The sequence below is a fragment of the Macaca thibetana genome, chromosome 1, assembly GCF_024542745.1.
Source record: "Macaca thibetana thibetana isolate TM-01 chromosome 1, ASM2454274v1, whole genome shotgun sequence".
In the NCBI taxonomy this organism is placed as follows: Eukaryota; Metazoa; Chordata; class Mammalia; order Primates; family Cercopithecidae; genus Macaca; species Macaca thibetana.
In genome coordinates this window covers 217,876,142-217,894,631 of record NC_065578.1, presented here as the reverse complement: position 1 = coordinate 217,894,631, position 18,490 = coordinate 217,876,142, and the positions used below count along the sequence as shown (strand labels likewise).

General features: G+C 40.5%; 1 protein-coding gene across 2 annotated transcripts in view; it reads left to right on the top strand.

The window, feature by feature from the left end:
* SMYD3 (SET and MYND domain containing 3) overlaps positions 1-18,490 on the top strand; it is a 758,748-nt gene that overhangs the window by 61,889 nt on the left and 678,369 nt on the right. The window contains exon 1 of one of the 2 annotated variants that reach the window (XM_050771875.1): positions 8,522-13,031. The exons of the other annotated variant lie outside the window; for it this stretch is intronic. Within the exon in view, the coding sequence (XP_050627832.1) occupies positions 12,961-13,031 (71 nt within the window). The 5' untranslated portion in view covers positions 8,522-12,960. Of the gene's footprint in view, positions 1-8,521; positions 13,032-18,490 lie in introns of those variants that run through there. 2 annotated transcript variants of the gene reach the window in all.

The window sequence follows — 18,490 nt, the reverse complement described above, 5'->3', positions numbered from 1 at the left end:
CCTGGGCTTGTAGCTGCAGGCCGTGGGTCGTGGTTACCTATGATCTGGCCTTTGACCATTTGTTTATTCAGTCTCTCAGTAGATATGTTGGGGATGGGTATTCTCTGCCAACAAATGGATTGTATAACATATATTCAAAGTTCTCTTTTCATAGGATGATGACAGTTGACTCTTGGAAAGGGAAGAGTAGAGGATGGGGAGAAGAGCATTTATTGAACAGTGGTTTTATCTTAGTCTCCGTGCATTGGTTCTCAAAGCGTGGTCTCCAGAATAGCAGCTTCAGCATCATGTGGAACTTGTGACCAATGCAAACTGTCAGGCCTGACCCCAGAACCACTGAATCAGAAACTGTAAGTGGGACTTAGCAATTAATGTTGTAAGAAGCCTTTGCAGGTGACTCTGGTGCATGCAAAAGTAGAGAGCCATTGCATTATATCGAGGAATCCTAATAACCACAACTCAGGCTAGACCATATCCCCATTTTATAGGTAAGAAAAGTGAGGTTCGGTTTGGCGTTTTGCCCTGGTAGGTGCAGGAAGGGATAGATGCAGTATTGGAACCCAGGCTAGTCTGACTACAAACCCATGCTCAGGTGAATTTTCTGTTACGTGAATTTTACCTCAATAAAAACCAACCAACCAAACAACACAAAAAATGCCATTAGTTTCCTAGTGGTGGCTTCACAAGTCTGGTGGCTTAAAGCAACAGAAATGTATTCACTCATAATTCTGTAGGCCAAAAGTTTGAAATCAAGGTGTTGGTTGCACTCCGTCTACCGGATCTAGAGGAGAATCCTTCCTTGCCTGTCCTAAGCTTCAAGTGGCTCCTAGCAGTCCTTGGAGTTCCTTGCCTTGTAGCTACATGATCTACATGACTGCAATCTCGGCCTCAGTTGTCACATGACTTTCTTTCTGTGTGACCTCTCCTCTTCTAAAAAGATCATTAGTCATTGGATTTAGGGTCCACCTTTGTCCAGTATGACCTTATGGTAACTAATTACATCTACGGGCACTCTCTGAAGAGTTACATTCTGAGGTTCCAGGTGGACATGAATTTTCAGGGACAGTATCAGTCCACTGCAGCACCTTTGTAGAAAATCAGTTGGCAATATATAAGAGTCTGTTTCTGGACACCCTATTCTGTACCATTAATCTACTATATATGTCTTTCTTTATGCCATTATTACACTATCTTGATTAGCTTTATTGCAAGTCTTGACATGAGGTAGTGTGAGTCCTTTAGTTTGGAAAATTTGAGTATAGACGGCTTATTAGATAATATTATGTATTGTGATCATGTAAGAGATTAGGTTATTATTTTTTCTGAGACGGAGTCTCGCTCTGTTGCCCAGGCCGGAGTGCAGTGGTGCGATCTTGGCTCAGTGCCACCTCTGCCTTCCGGGTTCAAGCAATTCTCCTGCCTCAGCCTCCCGAGTAGTTGGCATTACAGGTGCACGCCACCACGCCTGGCTAATTTGATTATGTTATTCTTATTAGGAATCACATGCCAGAGTTCTTAGGGATGAGTTAAAATGTAGGCAACTTATTTTCAAATGGATGAGCAAAAGAACCTACAGATCTATGCATGTAGAGAGGAAGCAGACATGGAAAATTGTTAACAAATGTTGAATCTGGGAAAGGGTATATTAGTGCTTGTTGTATGTTTTTCTTCTCACCTCTTCTGTTCAAAAAAAGTGGGACGAGGCCGGGCGCGGTGGCTCAAGCCTGTAATCCCAGCACTTTGGGAGGCCGAGATGGGCGGATCACAAGGTCAGGAGATCGAGACCATCCTGGCTAACATGGTGAAACCCCGTCTCTACTAAAAATACAAAAAACTAGCCGGGCGAGGTGGCGGGTGCCTGTAGTCCCAGCTACTCGGGAGGCTGAGGCAGGAGAATGGCGTAAACCCGGGAAGCGGAGCTTGCAGTGAGCTGAGATCCAGCCACTGCACTCCAGCCTGGGCGACAGAGCGAGACTCCGTCTCAAAAAAAAAAAAAAAAAAAAAAAAAAAAAAAAAAAAAAAGTGGGACGAAAACAGTTCTCTTAAAAAGCTGAAAGTGAAACAGTAGAGCTCAGTAATCTAAGTGATGATACGTGGCAATTAACTCCCCAGAGGAGATGGGAATGCTTCTAACTGGAAGAAGGTGGAGAATGAAGAACTGACTAAGCATGGAGCTGACCTGTCCACTGTGATTTATGGTGTGTGTGTCCTGCTAGCTCTCCTTATGTGGATACTTCTGTAGACTATAAGATTGAAAAAGAAATATTGGAAAGACAATCATTTCTTGTATTCAGATAATCTTTTAAGACCTGGTGAGGCAACTTCAGGTGGTGGTCTCTGAGTCACACAGTTTCTGTCTCGTGTATTTGTGAGAGAAACTTCTGGAAATTTTGTTTTCAAATATCAAATATATTTCAGTATTTTCATCCTATCATAAGTTTGGAATTTTCCTCTGAATTTTATAGCCAAGAATTTTTCCGTCTTGAAGAAGTTGATTATTTGTATTACAGTAATAATTTTACAAGTATTCTTTTCTCATAGTGCATTTTGTTACTCAATGTTAAGAAAGTTAATGAGACCAGAAATGTAAAGTGACACACTCTACTTCCTTAATTACCTCCCCAATTTCTCTGATAAAGGCAAGACATTATAGATGATCCTATAATTAAATCTGGTTTCCAAAGGAAATGTTATAATAATACATTTAACATTTTAGTACAGTCTTCATTTATAGGATTTGGGAGTGCTACTTGAAAGCTCTATAGTTTAAAATATAAAACTTGCTCTAAGTTACGGTGTGATGAAATTAGATAGGATGACATTCGTTTTTTTTTTTTTTTGAGATGGAGACTTGCTCTGTCGCCCAGGCTGGAGTGCAGTGGCGCCATCTCAGCTCACTGCAACCTCTGCCTCCCAGGTTCAAGCCATTCTCCTGCCTCAGCCTCCCGAGTAGCTGGGATTACAGGCATGTGCCAGCACAACCGGCTAATGTTTGTATCTTTAGTAGAGATGGGGTTTCACCGTGTTAGCCAGGATGGTCTCGATCTCCTGACCTTGTGATCTGCCCCCCTCGGCCTCCCAAAGTGCTGGGATTACAGGTATGAGCCACTGCACCAGGCCTAGGATGCCATTTCTACATTACCATGTTCCTGTACTAAGAGACAACTCCTTTTAACAGTGTCATCAGATGCCTCAAGTTACAGAGGTTCCTAACATTGATCCCCATATAGTACCTATCTACATCGTAGACAAGTTTTAATTGAATTTTAGAAATGAAACCTCTCACGGAGATCCTGTTGCAAGCTCAAAGAGCTCCATTAAATGGGTTTAGAGCAACAGCACCTCTAATGTCTCTCATGTGGAGGTTCCATTTATTAGAGATTAGTAGGTTTTCTCTCCCAGGTCACAGAATTTATTGGATAATGAAGTGTTTTCATTTTTGACATTACTTGAAAGATTATGTTGTGTATATATACTCAGTGGTCATGCCTCTTCTTACTAGATAAATAGAGTTATTTCTAGAGTTGTGTTTAGGACAAATATGGTAACACTTTTTATGGATGTATCATTGTGATGTCCTCGATTGTCTGCTCACTTGTTATTTGCTACACGTAGTGACATATTCTGCCTCATAGTTTGGCCAGTAGTCAAATGAGCCATGATTTTAGGCTCTGCTCCCTCAAAAGCACTAGGAGACAATGCAGTATCCTCTTCACTATTTCAGTGCTTGGTCTTTATTTTAGAGGCATTGATATGTTTACATCCGGGGTCTTCTGACTTACCTTAGTAGATGGGAAAGTAAAGATTAAAAAAACAACCATTTCTAGTGAAGTTTTAAAAGTATGAAATGGAATTAACTGTGCGATTTTGCATGAACTTGATGTGTGGGAAATTCATTAGTTATGCATTCATATGGTTTTCAGTCTTATCAGATGTATAGTAATGCCTTGCTTTTTATGAGTTTTTAAGTTAATTCTCTTATTCCCAGGTGGTTTTTTTTTTTGGATGTCCACTCAAAGGCAAAGCTCCAGGCCCATTTCAGAAGTGAGAGTGTTTATAAGAATTAAGTCTAGGTCATTTAGGCACATTCATTTCTTATCTGTACTAAGCTCTGCCAGACAAGTGGCTGGAAGTCCCCTCCATACTTGCACAAATGAAATTCCTAATCTCTTGGTCTGCAAAAGACTATGTCTTCACAGCCGTAGGGGTGTTCTAACTCAGCCCTCATAAGTTCGTTTTCTTGTTGGTAGCTGTGTTGTATGTTTTTAGACTCTGGGCATCTTAAATGCATTTAGAAATTCACATACAGATTTGAGAGTAGCTATAAAAAAGCAGGATTTTATTAGTGCTGTTTATCCCTTGGGTCAATAGTAAGAAGGACAAATTCTTACGTTCTACCTTAAACTATACTCTGATTGGGGTTACATTCATGGAAGGCAATTTTAGGGACATAGGACAGGCCTGTAGTTGAAAATATGTCTCCATTTTGTCTGAGTTGGTTTGGTGTTCATAAAAACCTTCTTTTCACTCATAGTCTAAACTGCTGGCAAAAAATGGTCAGTGATTTACCCTGAGGAGAGAGTTGTATTTGTTTTATTTGATTTATTAATTTGACAGTAAGGACAGGCTTAGCAATTAGATTGTTTGGTGGACGTATTTCATTAAGTAAAAGAAACTCTCCCTTCTAATGTTGTGTTAGTATTTATTGAATGTTTACTACATGCTATGTTTTGTGCTAAGTGCCTTGTGTTATTTCATCTAATCCTCACAACAATTCAGTGAAGTACAGATATACCTAAAACATTATCACGGCCATCATTAACATCAGTAGTGCTTCTGTCTTAAAGAGGAGGGAATAAGCCCCAAGGAGATAAAGACATGTATTTAAAGTCACATGGCTAGTAAGTAGTAGAGCTGGAATCCAACCCCCAGACTTTCTGATTCCAGAATCCAAGCTCTGCACCCCTGTGTCGAATTTGCATATCCTAAAACTTTCACCACATTGCCTTGTTATCTTTATTGTGCTTTTATTCTTAGAACATTATGCCTGACAGCTTTTGCGTTTTGTGTGCCTGGCTTTCAGTGTTGAGTTACGCACTCTGGAGTTGTTTTTTAGATTAGTTATCTTTAAAGTGGGTGTGTATATATATATATATTTGGGGATTCATGGAGGCTTTTCAGGAATTTTGCATGCAAAGACAATTTTAATGGTATTTAGATGCTCAGTGTCTGCATTTGCTATTTCTAATATGGTTGCCTGAGAGCACCTGTGGCACAGTGCATCTTCCTTCCTACCTCTCCATTTGCAAATTGCTTTTTTCCCACTTGACAAAGGCAGTCACTCATGCTTCTGACCCAGCACGAGCCTTACAATATTTGATTGCTTCAGGGAGTATAAATCCTCTGGTTCACCCACTAAAGGGACCATTTAAGAATTCTTAGGCTCTGGCCGGGTGCGGTGGCTCACGCCTGTAATCCCAGCACTTTGGGAGGCCGAGGCGGGTGGATCACGAGGTCAGGAGATCGAGACCATCCTGGCTAACACGGTGAAACCCCGTCTCTACTAAAAATACAAAAAAACTAGCCGGGTGTGGTGGCGGCGCCTGTAGTCCCAGCTACTCGGGAGGCTGAGGCAGGAGAATGGCGGGAACCCGGGAGGCGGAGCTTGCAGTGAGCCGAGATCATGCCACTGCACTGCAGCCTGGGCAGCAGAGCTAGACTCCGTCTCAAAAAAAAAAAAAAAAAAAAAAAAAAGAATTCTTAGGTTCTGGGGCCAGGCACGGTGGCTGACGCCTGTAATCCCAGCACTTTGGGAGGCCGAGGCAGGTGGATCACGAGGTCAGGAGTTCGCCAGTCTGGCCTACATGGTGAAACCCCGTCTCTACTAAAAATACAAAAATTAGCCAGGCGTGGTGGCACACGCCTGTAATCCCAAGTACTTGGGAGGCTGAGGCAGAACATTGCTTGAACCTGGAAGGCAGAGGTTTCAGTGAGCTGAGATCACGCCACTGCACTCTAGCCTGGGTGACAGAACGAGACTCTGTCTCAAAAATAAATAAATAAAAAGAAATCTCAGGTTCCGGGTGTGAATTTGAAGATAGCAAAGTGATGACTGCTTTGGTCAAAATCATAGATGTTTCCTCCAGGTAACAAACCCATGGCAGGACTCCATACCTTATTTCTTTCTTTTAGAATCAAGTTGATTGTTGTCTGTCTGTGGTGGTGATGGGTGGTGAGGGAGGATTTATAGGGAAGGCAGATTAGCACTTTTATTTGAATTGAAATATGAATTTTTTTTGACAGAAAGTAAGTTTTATTTGATTTATTGATTTGACAGTAAGAACAGGCTTAACAATTAGCTTGTTTGGTGGACATATTTCATTAAGTAAAAGAATGAAATCTACAGCTGCCAGGGTTGCAACAATAATGTTTAAGGTTGTATATACATACTGGAAACTATAGCCATGCTATCATTAAATTGACATGTCAACTTAAAATGTCAGAAGAGCACAAGGTTTTTCAAAATTTTTAGGAAGTGTGCAAGTGAAACAATTGGTGTTAGGTTCTGTGTCCATCTTCCCTGTCACCACACCAGCCCAACCCTCCCTTGTCCCAGACTGGCTAGCATCTCTGTTTGTATGGGAAAGGAGTTAGGATTTACTTCTTTCAAGTGTTTTAAAATTAGATTGTTATCTACCTGAATCACTGTAATTACATTAATCTCAATTGCTGAATCGCTTTTCTGAGAGGCTGCCTCTTAATGATGTTACATGTGTACTGATTCCATAGGAGACTCTTGCCTTTTGAGGAGTTACATTGTAGCGCTTCCTAAATAAATTGAGATCCAGCTAATTTACATTAATGTCCAACTATGTATCAAATTCCATTAGGTAAGTTGGTGAATGTAAAGCTGTACTTGGAGATGGACAAATGTTCAGTTTGAGGATCAAACTGAAAGCTGTTAAAAAGGGTTTAACACATTAGAATCTTACTTCTTGGTGAAACCAGTGTCACTGATTGGTAAGAGAAGGTTGAGCAGAATTTCTTATGCATGTATATATATGAACCAAAATGTTACTTAATGCAAATACATAAGAGAGAAAAACAGAACAAAAACAACTGGAAGGAATATACAAAAGCCAAAATAGGAAGAGCTACCGTACATTTTACAATTTAAATAAGAAGAATTTAAATGCAGTAGAGCTTAAAATCTGACGTTGGGAGCCTGGTGCATTGTATGGGAAGTTGGTGGGCAAGAATTCTGGAAGGTAGATAGGATACCCTGAGGTTTAGTGCACAGTGTGGAAAAACTAACCATCCTTCCCAGGGCATGGATTCCTACCAGAGTCTGGCTCCCAAGATCATCCATCCATTCCCTTTTTGCCTTCCTTCATTTCACAAAAGCTTTGGGGAAGTAGTACCAGTGTTTGCCTTAATGGGTCTGCTTCACTTATTCATAAACCTCTGGCCTATTTCAATATCCTGTTCAAATATATATATTTAAACTTAACCTCCAACTGGTCTCCAATTTCACATCAGTGTATTTCTTTATCATTAGATTCTTTCATGTTCTTATTTTCTGTGTGACTACTTTTACTTTGTTTTCTCTTTTCAGTAGTCTTTTTTTTTTTGGAGAAGGAGTTTCGCTCTTGTAGCCCAGGCTGGAGTGCAGTGGGGTGGGATCTTGGCTCACTGCAACCTCTGCCTCCCGGGTTCAAGCAGTTCTCCTGCCTCAGCCTCCCAAGTAGCTGGGATTACAGGTGTGTGTCACCACGCCCAGCTAATGTTTGTATTTTTAGTAGAGACGGGATTTCACCAGGTTGGCCAGGCTGGTCCTGACCTCAGCCTGCCTCGGCCTCCCAAAGTGCTGGGATTACAGGCGTGAGCCACCATGCCTGGCCTCAATAGTCTTTTAATGAAGACTTTTCCATAAGGGTTTATTATTTTTGTGCCTGTGCTATACCTCTAATGGATTATCACATCATCCCTTCCTTCCCTGAAGAAAAGGTACTTCATGGGATGACTCAAGTAATACCTCCATGGTGTTCCCATAGTACTTACACATTGTAGCACTTATTATATGATGTAGTTCAAGGTGGTGAATAAATTGGGTTCATCAGCTAAGTTATCTCCATGGTGCTCCCATAGTACTTACACATTGTAGCACTTATTATATGATATAGTTCATGGTGGTGAATACATTGCGTTCCTCAGCTAAGTTATAAAAGCCTTGAGAGTGTCTCTATTATGTGTGGTTCTTCAGAGCCTTCCATAGTGCCCTGCACATGGTAGGCATTTTATGCTTGTTGACTGGATGAATAGATACGTGAACATCAAAGATAGTGGAAGCTCACACCTGTAGTCCCAGCACCCTGGGGGCCCGAGCCGGGAGGATCACTTGAGGCCAGGAGTTGCAGACCAGCCTGGCCAACATGGCGACACCTCGTCTCTACTAAAAATACAAAAATTAGCCAGACTTGCTGGCATATGCCTGTAGTCCCGGCTACCTGGGAGGCTGAGGCAGGAGAACCGCCTGAACCCGGGAGGCGGAGGTTGCAGTGAGCTGAGATGGCGCCCCTGCACTCCAGGCTGGACGACAGAGTGAGACTCCATCTCAAGAAAAAGAAAAAGAAAAAGAAAAAGAAAAAGAAAAATAAATACGGGCATTAGCCCCTAAAATGTCAGTGAGGCTTTTTTTTTTTTTGGTCCTTGTTTCAGTGCCTTTGTTGAGCCACTAAAATGCTTTCTGGTTTCTTGAAGATTTGAAAGCTCGAGTGATAATCCGAAAAGGAGTCACCTGGCAGTAATAGGTAGTATCAGTTTCCTGGTTTTAAATTTACCTCCTCAATATAGTGAATGATGGCACTTTCCTTTCAGGGTTCTTTTCAGTATGAAATAAGACAACTTGGAGCCAGTGCAAGCACAAATTTTGCAATGTTGTTACAAATTACGCATTTACTCCATAGGTGAAATGACTTTGAAACAAAGTTATTTTGGTACTTTAGTAAGGAAACTTACACAAATGGCAACCAAGAAAGAACTGGCTTGGCGTGAATTTTACCTGCCAGTATTACTCATTAGAGATCTTCCTGTAAACCTCCTAGTCAGTTCTTTCAAAGTCTTGGGTGAAAAGCTCCTCTTCATGTGTCTGGAATGTGTGTGTACTTATGAATGGCAGGGCAAGTGGAGAGGCACAAAACAGAGATTGAGGGTCAGCTATAATTTACTTCTGCATAGTGTGACCAGATTGGAGGACCATGTTTCTCCCCACTACCAGGTGTGTGTAATTCCCTGTGGCCTTAAACCAAGCAGTAGGCAGACAGAGTCTTACACACGGCACTGAGGTTATTGTTCCATTCACGAAGGGATTTCTTTCTCTTAGGAAAATACAAAAGACGGGGTACACCAGTACATTCAGAAAGATGGTCACAGATGAGAAAGCCCCAGTCCTTGGCGCTTGGTCATTATGAAAGGGATTTTGTGAAGTTTTATCTTTCTGTGAAAGCTCACGGTGCTGCTGCTGGTGTTTTAATTACCCTTTTCTACTCCCATTTAATAGTCAAAAATGAGGCTTTCCTTTGTAGTCACATCAAAGATCTTCAGCATGTTGCTACATTTATTTTAACTTAGTTTTTGTGTCCCCAAATATTTTTTCATAGATATATACCTACAGATTTGGAGAGAGAGTTCCTACATCACTAGTTTCTGCCTGAAAAGACTTCTGTAAATTTGACTTCATAATTTAAAGAATATATGTTATCATGATTAGTTTGTGATCCTAAATATCATGAGATATTGATATGTAGTTTGCTTATCAGTATAATGGACGTGATAGTATCTTCCTGACAGGCTTTTTGTGAGGATGAAGTAACTTCTGCAAAGGGCTGATGTAGTGGTTGGCAAATAATAAGTTCTCCATTTGTGGGGGGTATCTTTCACTAATGTTAATTTTTTATGATATTCAGTGACATGGGGCAAATAATCACATTGGTAAAAATAGATTTCAAAATGGCGTCTGAGGTCTTGAAAAATAAAATTGTCTATATCTATATATTTTGTGTGTCTATTGGTTTAATAGTGGTTGTCTTTCTAGGTGATGGGATTATTTTCTTCTTATTTTTATTTCTCATGTAGAGTTAAGTCCTCACTTCCATCATCAATGATTGTTGAAGACTTCAACTGTAAGCAAAATGACTTCTAATGAAACCAATTTTACCGTAGGCCAAGGGATATAAACAAGAGTTAAGTTCCTATGACATATTTCTGATCACAGAAATATCAAACTTATAAAGAACTAAAACACTTTTTGTTTTGAGACAAGGTCTCACTCTGTTACCCAGGCTGGAGTGCAGTGGTGTGATCATGGCTCACTGCGGCCTTGACCTCCCAAGCCAAGTGATCCTCCCATCTCATCCTTCCTGGTAGCTGGGACTGTAGGGGCACGCCACCACTCCCAGCTAATTTTTCTATTTTTTAGTAGAGATGTGGTCTCGCTATGTTGCACAGGCTGGTCTTGATCTCCTGGGCTCAAGTGATCCGCCCACCTCCGCCTACCAAAGTACTTAGTACTTCTAGCACATTTGTTACGCTTCTAGTGTGAGAATATACAACCATCTTTTTTTTTCTTAAGAGTCAGTCTCACCCATTTTAAGTGTAGAATTCAGTGATTATGAGAGGAGAGAGAAGCTAAAGGCACACTAAGGAAAGAAACAGGCCCCATGCTCAAATACTTTGAGGGTTACCCAAGATGATAATTGTTGGTGTGCCTGTGAGCATTTGTCTCAGGGGACAAAATGTGCTGCTTCTGTTCTGAAAAATGGGGCATGTCATTTGCCTCCTGGGAAGCTTTTTTATTGTTTCCAAGGTGAAGATACATGAGAAGGCTTCTAGGCTTTTCCATAAAGTCCAGGGAAACTTGAACTGTTGGACTCCACAGTCAGTCCTTTGAATCCATGGTTTCATGTCTGGATGCAGCCAGGCTTGGACTGACTGGGTATGGTGGTGTTCGCCTGTAGTCCCAGCTCCTAGGGAGGTTCAAATGGGAGGATTGCTTGAGCCCAGGAGTTTGGGGCTAGCCAGAGCAACATAGCAAGACCTTGTCTCTAAAAAAAATAAATTATAATAAAAAATTTGGGGAAAACCCCCCTGAAAATAACAATGTGGCAAGAAAAATAATACAAATAAAACCAATACATTATAACAACTATTTACATAGCATAGCTGGGGTCCCCAGTGCCCGAGCCGAGGACCAGTACCACTCAGCGGCCTGTTAGTAACCAGGCCGCACAGCAGGAAGTGAGTGGCCGGCGAACGAGCATTATTGCCTGAGCCCCGTCTCCTGTGAGATCAGCGGCGGCGTTAGATTCCCACAGGAGCGCGAATCCTGTCGTGAAGTACGCCTGTGAGGGATCTAGGTTGCACACTAGATCTCACAGTATGAGAATCAAAGTAATGCCTGATGATCGGATGATCTGATGGTTTCATCCCCAAACCATCCCTGCTCTGGCCCCCGCCCCGGCATCTGTGGAAAAGTTGTCTTCCACCAAACTGGTCCCTGGTGCTAAAAAGGTTGGGGACGGCTGTTATACGTATTCTAGGGATGATAAGAAGTATACAAGAGGATATTCATTGGTTACATGCAAATACTGTGCCATTTTATAAAAGGGACTTGAGCATCCGTGGATTTTGGTGTCCATGCTGGTGGGCAGGGAGGGGGTTGGTGTCCTGGAATCAGTCCCTTGAGGATGCAAGGGAGGGATGAGTACCAGGAAAGTAGTTCCCCGGGCCTGAGTTGACTTCATTTTTCAGTATCTTACTCCAGTTATCTCTTATCATTCACCCCTAAGCCTGTGCATATAGAGTCCTCTTGATGATTGAAAATGTATTTAACTATTTGTGTTTTATATTAGAAATCCAATCATATGATATATTTGCAGGAAGAAATATATAAATAAGAGACTACTGACTAGATTTTATTTTCCTGTTGTTGACATCATTTATGTTTTGGCAAAAGAGAGTTGGATCTCGTATATAAAAATTCCCTCTGAATGTTTGCCAGAATCAGTGTGCTGTCATTCCTAGTCACAAAGATTTTCTTTTTTCAAACTTAACATACATCTCCTTTTTTGCATAGCGGATGGGAAAGATCAGTGACCTGCTGTAGAGCATTGCAGGGTTTTTTTCCCCTCCTTTTGATTTTTGATCTTAAAACAGCTTTTAACCCTAGAGTAATCTCCCAAGAGATTTGAGAAAATATTTTGTAAAACAAAATTACGAGGACTATGAATACATTATTGGTATTCTCCCAGCATTCTGACAAACTTGAAGCAAATGCTTTTAAGAAATCATTGTCAGCTGTTATGTGTTTTTTATTAGGTTGAATTCTCAGTATAATTTATGTCCACATGCATTATTGCATTTCAGTTTTGAATTTTATTGTTATGGAAATAACGAGAGTTTTCTTGATGATATAACAACAGTTGGAAAAAGTCACATTGATCACCAGTGAAAACTCTAATTAGATTCTAAGATTAAAAATTGTATTAGAATATTTTAATTTTGAATCTGGAATGCTGCTTTTAAGTTGATTTTTCAATAAACTTTAAATTTGTTTCATAGTGTTATCTTTTAGCAAACAAATTCAGGCATTAATAAAAACAAAATTATGTACAGAAAGAGCATGGCTTCTAATCTTAAAAGCAAGACTACACAAACAGAAACATCTGGACAACAGCAAGTTCACGACTTTTGTTTTTCAACCCGTCAGATTGCTGAGGTTATATAGGGCAACCGGCTAGCTTGGCATCTAAGAAGAGACAGATGCAGGGAAAAACATGAGCACTTGCTTACCTGGGGCACCCACAGCTGGACACTGGTAAGCCTTCAGCTAGAATCGTTAGCCGAATTGATGGATGCTGCGTGTGGGCTGGCAAGAAAGTGTGAAGACCCTGGGAACTGTGGATGAGGGGAGTGCATACCCACCTGCAGGCTTTTTCTCCAAAAACTCTACCAGGTGCTCCCCAAAAAGACAGGTGAGATTCCTGAGAAAGCATTCTTTGTCTCTAGGAGAAGAGCTGCAGATACAGTAAGAAACTCTGTAATCCCAGTACTTTGGGAGGCTGAGGCGAGTGATCACCCGAGGTCAGGAGTTCGAGACCAATCTGACCAACGTGGTGAAACCCTGTCTTTACTAAATACAAAAAATTAGCCGGGCGTGGTGGCAGGCGCCTGTAATCCCAGCTACTTGGGAAGCTGAGGCAGGAGAATCACTTGAACCCGGGAGGCGGAGGTTGCAGTGAGCCGAGATTGTGCCATTGCACTCCAGTCTGGGTAACAACAGCAAAAACTCTGTCTCAAAAAAAACAAAAACAAACAAAAAACACAAACACACACACACACCCCAAAACAAGAAACTCTGGCAGGACCTTTCTGCCCTATCGTCCTTTTCCCTTCTATGAAAGCAGGGAAAAGACAAAACAAGGACCATTACCTTTAGGGCTCTGGTGAAAACCCTTTACACCTGGGGAAAGAGAGACGTAAACCAGCCCGTGGGGGCGGATTGGAGGAGACGAAGGAAGCAGTGCATCTAAATACATTCTTTACCTTGTGGAACAGATAAAGAACATTATTAGGCAAGACACCTGCCTAAATAACTGATCATTACTCTTCAAAAGTATCAAGTGTCAAAGACAAGGAAAGACTTAGGAATTATCACAGATTGGAGGAGACTAGGGAGGCAGGAACCCAGATGCTTTCTATGTAGTACTGTGGTCATATCATTATTAAGGGAAGCTGAGTGAAGGGTAGATGGGAATCCTCTATACTATTACTGCAACTTTTATGAAAGTGTAAAATTATTTTAAAATCGAAAGTTAAAAGGGAAGACATTGTAGTCCCCCCTTTTAAACTGCTGCCTGAGATAGTCTGTAGGAACAAAGTTCTTGCCTTCGATTATTGGGGACTGAAATTCGTAATGTTTAGTTCACTTTAGGAAAATTAGGTTCTTTTTTTGTTTTTAAGTCCATGTTTCCATGAAGGAAGATTCGGTTCTTTTTCAACTTTCTTCTATTGTTATATAGTTTTTTTTTTTTTTTTTTTTTTTTTTTTAAATAAGGAAGAATCATTCATAAATAGTTTTTCTCCTGAAACATTTCAGGGCCTTTATGTTTTCTCTCTCAAGTGGGTGAAGGAAATTTGAACATGTAACTACTACCCACTGAAAGTTTCTGGTTTATTAGTTAAAAAGACCTTCTGCCACCTATTTCCAACCCATGTTTTCATTATTAACCCAGGAAATGTTGAGTAACAACTGTGTGACAAGTACTGTGCTAGCACCTGTGTTACAAAGACTATTAAGATCAGTGTCTGCCCTTGATAAACTTGCAGGGCAGTGTAGCAAAAACTGTAATAGAGGGAAGTTCAATGTCATGTGGGACATTCTAATTAATGTAGCTTCATTTAGCATGTTTTGTCCAGTTTCCTTGTATCTTCTGCTTGGAATTCTTCTATCATTTAGAACCTCAGTGCTACTACTCTTCCCTTATTCTGTCTTCCTCATTCAAGCTGTTTTGGAATTCTCAGTAGTTCCTGATGTTTTCCTAACATAGAGAAGAGCAGTGGCTTTGTCCTGACTGTTCCTTATCTAGTATTACAGTTACTCAGAATACCTCTTAGCTCAACACACTACCCTTACCAAAGAAGCTTTGGAGTCTGAATATAAAGTTTTCACGTAAAATTTTGCTGCTTTGTTTTGTTTATGCCATGGTCTCTTCATAGAATAAAACCGTTAACTTATGAAATTTGTGAAACCTCTTTGGAAAAAAATGTATATACACACATTTTGCAATTTCAGATAATCAGAAATACATTCTTTTAAAAAAATTTCAACTTTTATTGTAGATTCAAGGAATACATGTGCAAGTTTGTGGTGTGGGTATATTGTGTCATGCTGACATTTCAGATAGGGATGATCCTGTCACCCAGGCAGTGAGCATAGTACCCAATAATTTTTCAATCCTTGCCCCCTCCTGTCCTCCCCTCCTTTTATAGTCACCAGTGTCTACTGTTGCCGTCTTTATGTCCAGGGGTACCCAGTGTTTAGCTGCCACTTATAAGTGTGAACTACATGTTATTTGATTTTATTTTTTTACGTTAATTTGCTTCGGGGAATAGCCTCCAGATGTTTCTATGTTGCCGCAAAGGACATGATTTTGTTGTTTTTTTATGGTTAACTATTCCACGGGGAGCAGAATACTATTCCACACACACCCCGTGTTTTCTTTATCCAGTCTGCCGTTGCTGGACACATAGGTTAGTTCCATGTTTTTTGCTATTGTGACTAGTGCTGCAGCAAACATACAGGTGCATGCATCTCTTTGGTAGAACAATTTCTTTTCTTTTGGATCTATACCTACTACTGGCGTTGCTGGGTCAAATGGTAGCTCTGTTTCAAGTTCTTCGAGAAATCTCCAAACTGCTTTCCACAGTGGCCGAGCTAGGTTACATTCCCACTAACTGGGTAAACGTTCCCTTTTCTCTGCAGCCTCGCTGGCATCTGTTCTTTTTTGACTTTTTAACAAAAGCCTTTCTGACCGGTGTGAGATGGTATCTCATTGTGGTTTGATTTGCATTTCTCTGATGATTAGTGATGTGGAACATTTTTTCATATGTTTGTCTGCCGCCAGTGTGCCTTCCTTTGAGAAGTGTCTGGTTCATATATTTGCCCACTTTTTCTTGGGGTCATTTGTTTTTTGCTTGTTGAATTAAGTTCATTATAGATTTTGGATATTAGACCTTTGTCAGATGACAAATAGACAAATTCACAATTTGTGAATATTTTCTCCCATTTTGTAGGTTGTCTGTTTACTCTGTTGATAGTTTCTTTTGCTATGCAGATGCTCTTTAGTTTAATTAGGTCCCACTTGTCAATTTTTGTTTTTGTTGCAATGGCTTTTGAAGACTTAGTCACACATTCTTTTCCAAAGCTGATGTCCAGCATGGTGTTTCCTCAACCAATCCTTTAGAAGAGTGGTTCTGGGATTCTTACGGAATGTGGTCTTACATTTAAATCTTCCATCTTGACTTAATTTTTGAAAGGTAGAGGCCTGGGTATATTCTTCGGCATTATAGGTAGCCTATTCCAGCACTGTTTGTTGTGTAAAGGGGTCCTTTCCCCTTGCTTATTTTTGGTGACTTTGTTAAAGATCGGATGCCTGTAGGTGTGCAGCTTTAGTTCTGGGTTCTCTGTACTCCATTGGTATATGTGTTTGGTTTTGTACCAGTACTGTGCTGTTTTGGTTACTGCTTGGCCTTATAGTATCCTTTGAAGTTGGGCAATGTGATGCCTCTGGCTTTGTTCCTTTTGCTTTGGCAATCCTTTGGGCTCTTTTGGGGTTCCATATTTTAGAATAGTTTTTTTCTAATTCTGTGAAAAATGACATTAGTAGTTTGATAGGCATAGTGTTGAATCTAGATTGCTTTGGGCAGTATGGCTATTTATTTTATTTTATTTTATTTTATTTTTGAAACAGAGTCTTGCTCTGTCACCCAGGCTGGAGTGCAGTGGCACGATCTTGGCTCACTGCCGTCTCTGCCTCCTGAATTCAAGCAATTCTCCCGCCTCCACCTCCTGAGTAGCTGGGATTACAGGCACGTGCCAGCATACCTGGCTACTTTTTGTATTTTTAGTAGAGATGGGGTTTTACCATGTTGGCCAGGCTGGTCTCAAACTCCTGACCTCAAGTGATCCGTCCACCTTGGCCTCCCAAAGTGCTGGGATTGCATTTGTGAGACACCATGAGTGTGGCCATTTTAGTGATATCAATTCTTCCAATTCATGAGCATGGAATGTTTTTCCACTTGTTTGTGACGTCTCTGATTTCTTTCAGCAGTGTTTGTAGTTTTCCTTGTAGAGATCTTTCACCTCTTTGATTAGATGTATTCCTAGATATTGGTATGTGTCTGTTGTAAGTGAGATTGTGATCTTTTTTTTTTTTTTTTTTTTTTTTTTTTTTTTTTTTTTTGAGACGGAGTCTCGCTCTGTCGCCCAGGCTGGAGTGCAGTGGCCGCATCTCAGCTCACTGCAAGCTCCGCCTCCCGGGTCTATGCCATTCTCCTGCCTCAGCCTCCCGAGTAGCTGGGACTACAGGCACCCGCCACCTCACCCGGCTAGTTTTTTGTATTTTTTAGTAGAGACGGGGTTTCACCGTATTTAGCCAGGCTGGTCTCGATCTGCTGACCTTGTGATCCGCCCGTCTCGGCCTCCCAAAGTGCTGGGATTACAGGCTTGAGCCACCGCGCCCGGCCCAGATTGTGATCTTAATTTGACCCTCAGCTTGAACATTATAGGGGAATATAAATGCTGCTGATTTTTATATACTGATTTTGTATCCTGAAACTTTACTGAAGTCATTTATCAGTTTCAGGAGTCTTTTGGCAGAGTATTTAGGGTTTTATAGGTATAGAATCATATTGTCTGCAAAGAGAGAGAGTTTGACTTTTTTTCCTATTTGGATACCTTTTATTTTTTCCTCTTGCCTGATTGCTCTGGCTAGGACTTCCAGAAATGCATTCTTAAGCTTATCTATTGATCTAGGATAGATACATTGAATCTGTTTTGGCCAAAAATTAAGTATCAACTTAACCTTGCTTGATTATTTCTTATCATATTAGTAATTAATTTGGGGGGTGATCATGATAATTCAAACACTGAAAACTTAGATTTCAGAATGTTTTGTAATGATAACTGTGACTGTGAAGTATACAGCAAGATCACTGTAAAATAGAAGGCTGCCTTTAGAGTAGGAATATGATTTAGATAATAGTCTGCCATCAGTTAGGCAGTCAGGACCAAGCGAGCAAGTGGAGTCTTACAGTCTGTTACACGGTGAAGTCTTACAGTATATTTGAAACAGCCTCACGTAGTGAACTGAAGATTTTCTTTTAAAGTGAACATGAGTAAACTCATTAAAGAGAATCTCCTGCTGTTTCTTGACACTGCGCAGATTACATATTTTGGATTTTTGATAAACTTTATTTCCTGGATGATCTCTCTTTCTGGGTGCCCTCTAATTAACTTTTTATAAACCACCAAACACCACCTCTCCACCTTTAAAATCTTTTTGTGAGAACAAGCAGAATGATTAACTTTCTAATTGATGTATGGTGGTATAGCTATCTGAGATACTTTCATTAAAGCAACTTAATGTTTTAGAGATAGCCAAGTTAAATACGTAATCACTCTCTAGAGTAATTAAAGTGAAAGAATGGATATAATTAGAAATTGTGTCTCTCTTTTTATAGGATGTCACATAACTCATAGTTCTCCTGTTATGCAGTTGAAAATAAATGGTTCTGATAGTTTCCTTGGAGAAGGTGCTAGAGGAGGTAGTACTTTCATATACATAGTCCAGTCTAAGCTTGGCATCATTGTTAGATTACTTTTGTTTGTCTTATCTGCAATTATTCAGTGAGATTTTAAAAAAATGCATGT